At 37.5% G+C, this 12,517-nt stretch overlaps 1 protein-coding gene across 25 annotated transcripts in view; it reads left to right on the top strand.

The window, feature by feature from the left end:
• DST (dystonin) overlaps positions 1 to 12,517 on the top strand; it is a 474,923-nt gene that overhangs the window by 432,740 nt on the left and 29,666 nt on the right. For all 25 annotated transcript variants that reach the window (XM_075202543.1, XM_075202542.1, XM_075202533.1 and 22 more), the window contains 12 exons: positions 236 to 462; positions 1,325 to 1,447; positions 1,709 to 1,810; positions 2,201 to 2,302; positions 2,490 to 2,663; positions 4,468 to 4,623; positions 4,794 to 4,991; positions 5,846 to 5,974; positions 6,404 to 6,574; positions 8,581 to 8,736; positions 9,215 to 9,421; positions 9,512 to 9,631. In XM_075202543.1, the coding sequence (XP_075058644.1) occupies positions 236 to 462; positions 1,325 to 1,447; positions 1,709 to 1,810; positions 2,201 to 2,302; positions 2,490 to 2,663; positions 4,468 to 4,623; positions 4,794 to 4,991; positions 5,846 to 5,974; positions 6,404 to 6,574; positions 8,581 to 8,736; positions 9,215 to 9,421; positions 9,512 to 9,631 (1,865 nt within the window). The remainder of the gene's footprint in view (positions 1 to 235; positions 463 to 1,324; positions 1,448 to 1,708; positions 1,811 to 2,200; positions 2,303 to 2,489; positions 2,664 to 4,467; positions 4,624 to 4,793; positions 4,992 to 5,845; positions 5,975 to 6,403; positions 6,575 to 8,580; positions 8,737 to 9,214; positions 9,422 to 9,511; positions 9,632 to 12,517) is intronic.

Below are 12,517 nucleotides of genomic sequence, written 5' to 3'. Positions count from 1 at the left end.
AGTTAAACTTATGCTGTTCATAACTCTCCTTGAAATATTGTTGTGAAATGTGTTTTTGGCAAGATAAAACTAGTGCTGTGATCTTTCTTTGGTTGATTTAATTTATGAATTATTACGGCCTAATTGGAGGTTTTTTTTAAGTATAATAATGTATCAATTATAAACTAGTCCACATTTATTAGGAGGGAATCTGATTGCAGATGTAGCTGTTTATACAGTTTGCTTTCTGCTCCAGCTGTTCAAGATAAGCTTGACCAAATGGTCTTTATCTGGGAGGACATCCAGGCTTTGACAGAAGAAAGGGAGGCCCAGTTGCTGGATGTGATGGAACTGGCAGAGAAGTTCTGGTGTGATCACATCGCTTTAATAGCCACTATTAAAGATACTCAGGATTTTATCCGTGAACTCGATGAACCGGGCGTTGATCCCTCTATTGTAAAACAGCAACAAGAGGCAGCAGAGGTGAGATGACATACTAAGCTACTAGAGCTGTAGATGCTGTAATGGAATTGGCAAGCAAATACTTGCCCTGTCTCTTTACGTGTAAATTAAGATTATTTTTTACCACTATAAACAACCATGATAAGTTTTAGATTAAATTTGGCATGCATGAATAATGGACAGATCAATCTCTTCGGATATAGTTTCAGGCCAAAATCCTCTTCCTCCCCTGTGAATAAATGAGACGGGCACTTTAAGTCTCGAAAGGAAGGTCTATCCTGAACAGCCAGTCTTGTCAACAACACTGATATCCAGATCGGTAACCTTTTGAGTAGGGAAATCCATGAGAATACTTAGAACCAGTGACATCACAAGGCAGTAAACGCCATTGGCTGCTTGTGAATTGCTAGGCTTCATTCTACTGAATATTACTTCAGCCCCCCAAAATAGCTTCTTCTATTAAGTGTAACACAAATTGGCTCTTTATTTCACTCATATTCACAAATTGTCCGGCATTTCCACATATTCAAAATTATAAGTTACATTGAAACAACAACTCGGCCATGTTTCTTCTAAACTACATCAGTTGTTAAGTTTTAGAGATTCCTGATTTAAAAGGTAAAAGACACACAATGAACAAAGTATCTTTCAGATTCTCAGCGAGAAAATCTCTATACATGTATAGTTTGTAAATTAATACTTGCTACATCATAGTTTTCGAAAACGCCTATATTTAGCCATTTTGGCTACCTTGTTAACATGAAAAATAAAATGAAAGTCAAGTTTGTCTGAATATAATACTTTTTAGAGTATTTTGTATTCGCTATACTGTGCTGTATGTAAGTATTGTGCCAAACAAAGACTATGTTTATTTTATGTTTAGGTGATTAAAGAAGAGATTGATGTGCTGCAAGAAGAGCTGGATCTTGTCATTGCCCTTGGGTCAGAGCTGATTTCTGCTTGTGGTGAACCTGACAAACCCGTTGTGAATAAAAATATAGATGAGGTAACTATTGATTTATACGCTGGAGGATAGGGCTATAACAATATGGTTTCAGAAGGTGACACTTAATCATTCACTTACAATGCAGTGAACACATTACGTCATTAGTAGCTTTACTGGGAAATTAGTTTGCAAAAGCAAGAACCCACAATATGGTGACAGTGACAGAGCGGCACAAAGGGGGATGAATTTATTAACTCACTCAGACCCTGTATTCCTAGCTACGACCCTCAATATATTAATTAATGACTGTTTTATTTCTAGCTAAATTCTGCATGGGACACACTAAACAAAACCTGGAAGGAACGAGTTAAGAAACTGGATGAAGCTATGCAGGCTGCTGTACAGTATCAGGATGGTCTACAGGTACAGTTCATACATGTTTAAGATAGAGCGTGTCAGAAAAACGGTATTGACAGGTAAACCATTTCTTTAATCCTGCCTTAAACTTAGTCTAACATACCTAGTACACAGACTATGCACCTTACATTAATAGGAGGAAGTGTTAACCAGCCTTTCATGGAGAGAATTTCAAATGACAAATGTTTCATTATAAATAGCTAAAATATTCATCCTTGTTAAGACAAATTTGTCTGATATATGTTAGTGACTACATCAACACGCACAATTCTAATTGTGTTATTTTGACGCGACAGGTATTGTAAATAACATACATGTACTAATGTGCAATATTCTATGCAACTACTTGGTTATGCTTCATCAGTAAATTATGAATATTGTGTCATTTTCTCTTAGGCACTGTTTGACTGGGTGGATATTGCCACAGGGAGAATAGAGACAATGCCTCCAATTGGAACAGACTTAGAAACAGTGAAACAGCAAATTACTGAGCTAAAGGTACAGTAAAATATAATTTCTGTTGGCTCATTTTTTGTATTCTGCATATATGTTAGGTGTGGGGCTCTATAAGTACATTTGTAAATGTTTGTAAAAGATGCAGCCCTTTAAATCCCGGTTCTGGTGGGGATACATTGTGGAATGTTTCATATATGTTTTCTCTTATGGCTTTCATTTGTCTCTGCAGCAATTCAAGACAGAGGCATATCATCAGCAAATAGAGCTGGAGAGGTTGAATCACCAGAAAGAGATGTTGCAGAAGAAGGTGACAGATGAGAATGATAAGCTAGCTGTGGAAGACTCCTTCAAAGAACTGAAATATTTATGGCAAGCTGTAGAGGATAAAATCATCAACAGACAGGTAAAATGCAAATGGTGTTTGTTGATTGATAATGTGATCAGCAGATGTGATCTCTACAAATTGTATCTAGTGAAATGTGATTAATAAAAGTTAAAGAAATTTATTTCTGTTCCTCTAAATAAACATTGTGTGTGAGTAATGTTCCTAAGCTCCACACCAAGCATATTCCGTACCCAGCACACACAGGCAGCTACTAATCCTACACAATACTTTGGCAATGCAGTCTCTTTCTTCAAAACAATATAACTGGCGCTGAAATCCTACAAGGGATGAAGACTGTAAGGAAATGAAAGTTAAACATAAACATTTTCAGACAGTGATGTGCAGTAGCTAAATGCTTAGAGCACAATTTCAGTTTCCCCATAGGTTACTAAATTGAGACCTAGCTGCAACCTCTGTAGCGCAGTCGTGAATGTATGGTCACATGCAGCTAAGTTGTGTAATTCCATGGCTCTTCTGTATGTATTGATAATGCAGGTAAATACAAGCAACATTTTAACTGGACAGAGCATGATCGAGTCTTGTCACGTCTAGTGCTTCTAAATCAATAGACCACCCTTAACCTTCTATTCCACCCCTAAATACATTGTTGCGCACCTCAGTGACAGATGAGCATTTCCCAGCTGTCAGGACAAAAGTCCCATTTGTCAGGACGGTGGGACACTCAATTAAAATCAGGACTGTCTCACCTAAAACAGGACAGTTGAGTGGAATGCATAAAGATTATTAAAGATCGGTAGGCAAGAGGACACTATGTGTTTATTAAATGTAATTTTAACAGCTATATTATAATCTAAGAACAGGATATGGGCTTAAAGTGAGTGAGGTTATCATTAAGTACCAAAAGGGTACTTGAATGTTTTTGTTGGAAGTAAAACAGCTGTATCTCGTAATAAAGTGGACATATGTTTATACAGATCAGATCAAGGAGGAACCACACTCCTCAGCAAATTAAATACAAGCATTGCTGTTCTACAGATGAAACAAGAATGCTTCCTGTACTGACAATGGAAATTAGTTTGCAATATATCCCATTACATCTTGGCCTTTCTATCTGAAATTCCAGAAATTGAATCATTGTGTATTTAAAGTGTACCCATCACCCTCACATTGCGCAGGCAGCAATGTTTTGTTTGTTTTTCAATTTTTATTTTTTTTAAACTCATTAAGATTTTATTACATTTCTTACAATTTAGCAGTAGTAATAAACAAAGGAACAGGAAAAGAGGAAAGAGAGGCAACAACTGGCTAGAGATTATTTAGGGTTGAATCCTTATTCAGCATGTCAAATTGCTTGGTATTGGGGAGCCACTTACTGCCATGTGTATGACCTGATAGGCTGAATATTAGTACCTAATTTATAGGGCTACACATTCACCAGCTATAATGCTAGTCAGTGATCTAGTAAATCACACAGAGAGACTCACACGGCTGATACCGCCTGTCTACCACCATTACAGCCTGAAGTTCACCATTCAGGCCTGGTACAGGCTTTGAAATAACATATTAGGATTCAGTTACATTTTTGTGTTTGCAGTATGTGTGGTTAATATAAGCATTTTCTTTATTCACAAATATCTGAAAAAGGAACTTTAGAAAAGAATACACGTAAAGCTTTGGCTATTTTACATGCTTAGGTTATGAATTCAGTACAGAGAGAGAAATAGTGATTTCATGGACATTGCTAATATATACTATAGTACAGAGTGTTTTAGCAGCATGAAACACATTATATTTTGTTTTCTGTGTTGTGTAATGATTGTTAAATGTAATTGACATTTTTTATTAAAATGATTGTTATCAGCATAAATTGGAAGGTGCCTTGCTAGCCTTGGGCCCATTCCAACATGCCCTGGATGAGTTACTGACATGGATGACTCATACAGAAGGACTGCTAAATGAACAGAAGCCCATTGGAGGAGATCCGAAAACTATTGAGATCGAGCTTGCAAAGCACCATGTGAGTAGCCATGTCGCACATATAGTTTGTTTCCTACTCATATTGGTTATTATGATTGTTTTTTATTTTCTAACATACCCTTGCAAATAGCATTAAATGAGCAGATAGATTTCTACCAATGAATTGGATGTATTTGATAACACAACCATCTTGGCGTTTTGTTAATGAAGGTTCTACAAAACGATGTCTTGGCACACAAGTCCAGTGTAGAAACAGTACAGAAAGCAGGGAACGACCTGATAGCATCCAGTGAAGGAGAGGAAGCCAGCAGTCTGCATAGCAGACTGGAAGCTCTGAGCCAACGTTGGCAGAATGTCCTGGACACAACTGAGCAGAGGCGGAAGCAGCTGGACAGTGCACTTTTCCAGGTGAGTGAAAATGTACACAGATCACTGGATGGTGCATAATCTTGTCCATGGTAATGGATGAAGTTTTTATCTACTTGTATTTGCTCCATCATATGTACTCTTAGTAGCGTTGTTATTATCTGATTTTTATTGATAGAGTAAAATACTCACTAATTAATTGACTTAATATTTCTATTACACAGTTTTATTCTTAATTATGTGTGGTGGACTTTGTAACCGTCTGTTAGGTCAAATATTTTCCACATGTGAAAGTCACTATTATTGCTCACGTCTAGTCAGGTGACTCACTCTTTTACCCTCATTTACATCCAAATGCTTTCAATTGTCATTGTTCAATGCAGTAGTCACTATTAACCCTGACTTTACTCAGTGAGGTGATCCAACCCTATATAAAAAAAGTCATTTTTCATTTTGAATGTTGAATGTAAGCAAATCTACATGTTCAAGATACATAACCAGCAAAATAACCTGACAAGCATTTGGGCTTGCCTTGTACTAGAATTAAACATACACAAGACGTGAAAACAAAAACATAAATGAACACAAATATATAAATAAGTACAAATACATAAAAGAACACAAATATATAAATAAGTACAAATGCATAAATGAACTAATGGTAATAAAATAACTGAGAAAGTATTTTGTTGCCATAAATTTGATTATATTTTTAGATCACCAAATTGTCCCTTTGTTCTTATTATACAATCAAAGTCCTCACAAAAATAAAAATAAACCATATATTATACTATTGCAGAAATACACATCTAGTAAGACTTGAATAAGCAGTTATGCACTGCACAACGTTATATTACTGACATTTGTTTACCACAATCCTGTGCTCTGAAATGTAGGCTCAAGGTTTCCACAGCGAAATTGAAGAAATGCATCAATGGCTGACAGATACTGAGCGTCATTTACTGGCTTCCAAACCTGTTGGAGGATTACCAGAAACAGCACGAGAGCAGCTGAACACTCATCTGGTAAGAATCTGCAAGACACGGCTCCAGTACGGCCTAGTCTGGTGTACCTTGTAGGGAAGGACTTGTCAGTGACATGTTTTGCTTATATTGATGAAAGACAAGTTGTAGTTTTAATGCTTAATAAGATGACACATATAATATTTATTATTGTTATTATTACATGGTCATATACTAGTACTTTTATTGTTCAATATGTGTAGTGCTCTAATGACCTTGCCCAAAAAGAAGACTCATGTAGGGATTATTGTGATGTTGTTCCTTGGTCCGAAATCATTAAATGAAGACATATATTACTGATGAAAATAACGTTGGGTTTCTAATATGAATTTTCAAAGTAAAAAGTATTTTATCATCTTCTTAGAAAGTGTAAAAAATGTAGTTTTTTTTATATGGAATTTTCTAAACATTCAGCCATATGTCTATTCTTAGGAACTGTGTACTGCGTTTGAGGCCAAAGAGCATGTGTACAAAAGCATAATGCTCAAAAGCCAACAACTCATGGAAAGATGCATTGATGACCCTGAAACAAATATGGATCAAGACATTAACAACCTTAAAGAGAAGTGGGAATCTGTTGAGACAAAACTCAGTGAGAGAAAGGTAAGTGTTAATGTTGGGTGTCTGTCAGTAAAACTGTATTTCACTTAAGTGAAGGTATCCATATTATTATTATTATTATTATTATTATTATTATTGATAATAAAGTATCATTAAAACAGTGATTCAGTGTAGGTATATAATAAAGAGTGTGCTCACGCCATCAGTTACAGTCGAAGCCGGTTTAGGGCATTAGGACTCAGGAGTACATATTAACATGACCACTTCCACATGCAAACAGGAGAGATAACTTACAACTGTATTCCCATACTTGCCAACTCTCCCTGAATGTCAGGGAGACTCCCTGAATGTCAGGGAGACTCCCTGAATGTCAGGGAGACTCCCTGAAATAGAGGTGATCTCCCTAACTCCCAGAAGAGTATGGCATTCTCCCTGATACTGAGCACAAGACGTGGTTGGCTTCGCCATCTGTGGCATGATGACACAGTTCAGAAATTGTGTCCTATGTCCATGTATTGATGCCTATGGAGGTGGCCATTTTCATGGAGACCAAGATTTAATCAAAGACTGACAGGTAAGACAACATGACTTCAGTAATGGAGACATAAATTTAAAAGAAACTTCAGTCTCTAGAGATTCATTAGCTGCTTTTCTTTAACGCATAGTTGCCTAGACTCCCGCATTTCTGAGAGACCTCCCGGGCTCCCGGGAGAGCAGGGCAACTTCCCGGTTCTCGCCCCCGCAATAGATAAGTGGCGGGGGGGGGGGGGGTGGCTTAATATTGCGTCATCTTAGCACCTGCTGTAATTGGCCAAAATTGTGACAATCATTTAAAGGGTGGGGCCAAAATGATGTGATCAGGCACGTCCCACCCCCACATGCCCACCTCCTCCGGGGTCTCCCCGAAGCCAACGAAGAAAAGTTGTTGAGTATGCTGTATCCCTAAAGTAGAGTATCATATGGTTCAAGACAACAATGCAAGACAAAGAACGTAAAAGTCCAAATCCAAATGATGTCATATGAGGGATTATTACGTTTTTAAAACTTCAAAAATAAGATATGTGCACGTTTAGGTTTTCGCATAGTATTCGACCAATCAGATTCTAGCTATCATTTTGTAGACTGTACTAAATAAATGAGAACTAGAATCTGATTGGTATAGGCAACATCTCCACTTTTCAAACGCGCTGGAAACTCACAGCTTGATAAATTTACCCCAATATCTTTTTTTATGTATTATAATTCTTTCTAGGAGAGCACCCCAGTAGAATAAAGTTTTGGGATATACTACCAGTGAAATGTTAAATATATAAAGACTATTCTGGTGCAGATTCTTTTCCTATATACTATCAAAGTCAATTAGTTGTATCATGACTTCAGAATTTGGTATTAGGAAGTGACAGGAACCCAGCTGCAACACGTGTATGCAATACAAATATACTCCTTGCAGTAGATTATAAGGATATTTGTAGTCAACTTAGAGCACCGTTTCCTGTATAAAAGATAATTATGAAGGTATTTTTTTTACATTTATGGCGTATTCTAAAATTCTTTATATGTTCTAATATTATCTGTTTTAATATTATAGTAATTCATTTAAAAATTCAGGACAGATAGTAGAAATTCGATTTCATTTATTTATTTTTGTTAACACAAGCTATTTATCTAAAGTAAAACATTTTGCTTTTTAAAAGTTCATACCCACTGGCATTAAAATACATGCATTTTCTAACATTTTTAATTCTAGTACAAAGCATGAAAGTTAGCCTGACACAGAAATTGTTTCCAATGCATTTGGTTGTAACATGGCTTTTATAGCGCTTCTTGCGCAAGTAAAAAACCTCCGTAGCACAAGTAAAAACACTGGTTAACCAGTTAGTATAAAGCCTTAGAGACTTCCAAACATGAAACATTCTACTAATCGTATGTTATGCTTGTGTACTTTTATTTTTTGTTTCCTTTACATGGTTCTCTTGTTAGCATGGTTTACAATATTTCTCTACTCCTTGTGAAAAAATACAAAGTGTTTTCCATTTGTTTGCATCTAGATAAAATTAGATGAAGCACTCAATTTGGCAACAGGGTTTCACAATTCTCTTCAAGACTTCATTAATTGGTTAACTCAAGCAGAACAGACTCTGACTATGGCCTCCCCAGCAAGTCTTATTTTGGATACAGTATTATTTCAGATTGATGAACATAAGGTATGTTGAACAGTATATTTTCTAACATATCCATATTCCAAATGAATACAATTAATACTACCAAAGTCTTTATTTGTAGATGAACACTGCTATGTCCATTGTATCTGCAGAGCACTAATTTAGTGGGCAAAATCCATAATTTATTCCTATCATTGTTGGATTATATAGTTTTGGCTCCCAATGCAACAATGCCAAACTACCTATACTGGTGCCGCCATTATTATTTGCAGTTTGCTTTGACCAGCACAAGTAGTAGTCATCAATGACTCTTCATTCAACTAAGCCTTTTTGTGCCCATTACATATTCCTTGTCCTGGTCCTGTCAGTTGGTTAAAAAATATTATTTTTATTTGTTAGTATATCCAAGGTCTGCTTAATGGTCAATACAGTAGTGTACTCAGTAATTGTTTCTCTCGTTAATAATATTAAAGTGAAATGCTGCATACAGGACTGTACATGCCTCTATCTTCTGTTCTAGGTATTTGTTACTGAAGTAAATGCACACAAAGATAAGATTATGGAGCTGGATAAAACTGGAACCCATTTAAAATATTTCAGCCAAAAGCAGGATGTGGTATTGATAAAAAATTTGCTGATCAGTGTACAAAGCCGGTGGGAAAATGTTGTACAGCGCTCACTAGAAAGAGGACGAGCATTGGACGATGCCCGGAAAAGATCAAAACAGGTACAGTGTAGAGTATGTCAATGAGCTGTCTTTAGTGGATTGTATGTAAAAATGTACATAAACTTTGACTTAAATTGTGTTCTATCACAGTTTCATGAAGCTTTTAGTAAACTTATGGAATGGCTTGAAGAATCTGAAATATCCTTAGACTCAGAGCTTGAGATTGCAAATGACCCAGACAAGATCAAGACACAGCTGACAATGCATAAGGTCAGTGGCCTGAAAAAAAAATAATAATGATGGGGATCAGTCATTATGATTTACATATAGTACTGGTTTCATTTATTTGGTGCAAGTGAATGAATGCAATATATATACAAACATATGCTTTACCATCATCATCATTATAATCAGTTATTTATATAGCGCCACTAATTCCGCAGCGCTGTACAGAGAACACACTCACATCAGTACCTGTCCCATTGGAACTTAGTCTAAATTCCCTAATATATACACACACACACACACACACACACACACACACACACAGACTAGGTTCAATTTGATAGCAGCCAATTTACCTACCAGTATGTTTTTGGAGCGTGGGAGGAAACTGAAGCACCCGGAGGAAACCCACACAAACACAGGTCTGAAACATTTTCACTGAATTAATTCCACTATAGCAGTGGTTCCCAAAGTGTGCATCGCGGCTCCCTGGGGTGCCGCGGCGCTGTCACAGGGGTGCCGTGGCCAGGACAGCAAAGAAAAAAGTTACCAATCCAGCGGCAACTGGGACCCAGCTTCCTCCTCATCCCTTCTCACTGAATGTTCAGTGAAGAGCTGCGCAGTGAGGAGCTGGATGAAAGAAGACAGACAAAAGAAAGCCAAGTGCGGTAAGTAAAGGAACGAATGGTAAATAGTAATAGGAAACGGCGATGAAGGGGAAAAGAAAGAAGGAGGGCGAAGTGTAATGGTGAAGGGGCACAGTGTGAGCATGAAGGGGCACAGTGTAATGGTGGATGGGCACAGTGTAATGGTGGATGGGCACAGTGTGATGGTGAAGGGGCACAGTGTGAGCATGAAGGGGCACAGTGTAATGATGGATGGGCACAGTGTGAGCATGAGGGGGCACAGTGTGAGCATGAGGGGGCACAGTGTGATGGTGAAGGGGCACAGTGTGAGCATGAAGGGGCACGGTATAATGGTGAAGGGGCACAGTGTAATGGTGAAGGGGCACAATGTGATCATGAAGGAGCACAGTGTGAGCATGAAGGAGCACAGTGTGAGCATGAACGGGCACAGTGTGATGGTGAAGGGGCACAGTGTGATGGTGAAGGGGCACAGTGTGATGATGAAGGGGCCCAGTGTGAGCATAAAGAGGCTCAGTGTGATCTTGATGGGGCACAGTATAATGGTGAAGGGTCACAGTGTAATGTTGAAGGGACAGGGTGTGAGCATGCAGGGGCACAGTGTGATGGTAAAGGGGCACAGTGTAATGGAGACCTTAAGGATGCCACGAACTGAAAAAGTTTGGGAACCACTGTACTATAGAATAAGTCACCCCCCTCCCCCTCCAATTTGGAGCAGCGGGATTGGATTACCCAGTAGGAACCCAGAGACTTGACTTGAATTATATTGTCATTGTTATCTTTATTATTATTTAGAACATATATTGTGCCAAAACTTTATTTATCGTGTAGAATTAGTAAAACGTACACAGACATTACATACTAGTACAAACTAAAACAACGTAAGCTCATAAGAGTTTAAACTTTAAACATTGGTTTATTTTCCGACTTTACCATGAATTTTAAATGTTTTATCAGTATATGATTAGAAGTGGTTTATAATTCTTGTAGTGTGCTGTGTATTATGTGTAGGTATTGGCAGGATGCAGACTCATATAATCTTAAGCTGCATTGCTCCCTCTCTATACCTCTCTCTCTGTTTAATGTAAAGTGCTGCTTTTCTCTTAATGCATTAAAATTAGTTAATTCCAGTATGTGTCTGTCACCTTACTATCAATGTTCCCTCTTAGCTGAGGAAACTGGAAAGATATAAATTAAGAAAAGGTTACGCTAATGAGGACTCCAACCTGAAGGAATGTATTCACAATCTGTATAATATCTCATAGCATGTTACATTTTTAATGCTAAAATTTCCAGATTCCAGAAAGACAAAGTTTTTCTGTAGAAATATTAAGAAATTGGACAATTATATACTAACACATACACATTGTCACAGAGATACACCGATAAATACACTAATTTAATTCATTTATGTATGCCTTCCACTGTATGCCTTGCTTTGGTCAGGGTCTGGTCTGTTTCCTTTACTTTACAATGGTAGCTATTGCTCCCTATTATATGACTCATTTTGAACAGCGACACCAAGGGCTAGATTTACTAAGCTGCGGGTTTGAAAAAGTGGGGATTTTGCCTATAGCAACCAATTAGATTCTAGCTTTCATTTATTTAGTACCTTCTACAAAATGACAGCTAGAATCTGATTGGTTGCTATAGGCAACATCCCCACTTTTTCAAACCCGCAGCTTAGTAAATCTAGCCCCAAGACTCTTACATTTTTCCTAAACTCTCCCCTGATCCGGACAGTGTGCAAGCATATTAAGTATTGCCCAAATCAATGATCTGGCAGGAAGTACTAGTCGATATGCAGTGTTCTGCATCACTGGATTGGTAGGGACAAATACCATTATATCAGAGGGTTCTGATGGGACACATATTATTTATAGAAACGTCAATAGACATTGTCCCTTGATGTATATTATGACATTATACTGTTGACTTGAAAAGTACTTGAGCTATCCAGAAAGTTTAAATTATTTTCCCAATTCCCGGGATTGACAACTGCAGAAATTCACCAGATCATATTGTTGCTATTAAATTTGCTCATAGGCTAATTAAATTTATTAGTAATCACTGAGATGTATATGGCATTCTAACTCCCTCCCTTCACTCAACTCTGCTCTTGATTTTGTCACCCACTTCACTTCCTAAATTAATCCCATTCTATTCTTCCATCAGCCCCCTTGCACCCCACCCTCCACTTTACCCACCTTGTCCTTTCTACCACTGTAAACAATGTCTCCACCCTCCTTTCTCCACTGCCACATTTCCTTGCTCTTCTTTCTAGTAT

This window comes from Mixophyes fleayi, chromosome 3 (genome assembly GCF_038048845.1).
Source record: "Mixophyes fleayi isolate aMixFle1 chromosome 3, aMixFle1.hap1, whole genome shotgun sequence".
Classification (NCBI taxonomy): domain Eukaryota; kingdom Metazoa; phylum Chordata; class Amphibia; order Anura; family Limnodynastidae; genus Mixophyes; species Mixophyes fleayi.
The sequence above is the reverse complement of the archived record's forward strand: the minus strand, read 5'-3'. Positions and strand labels throughout refer to the sequence as shown.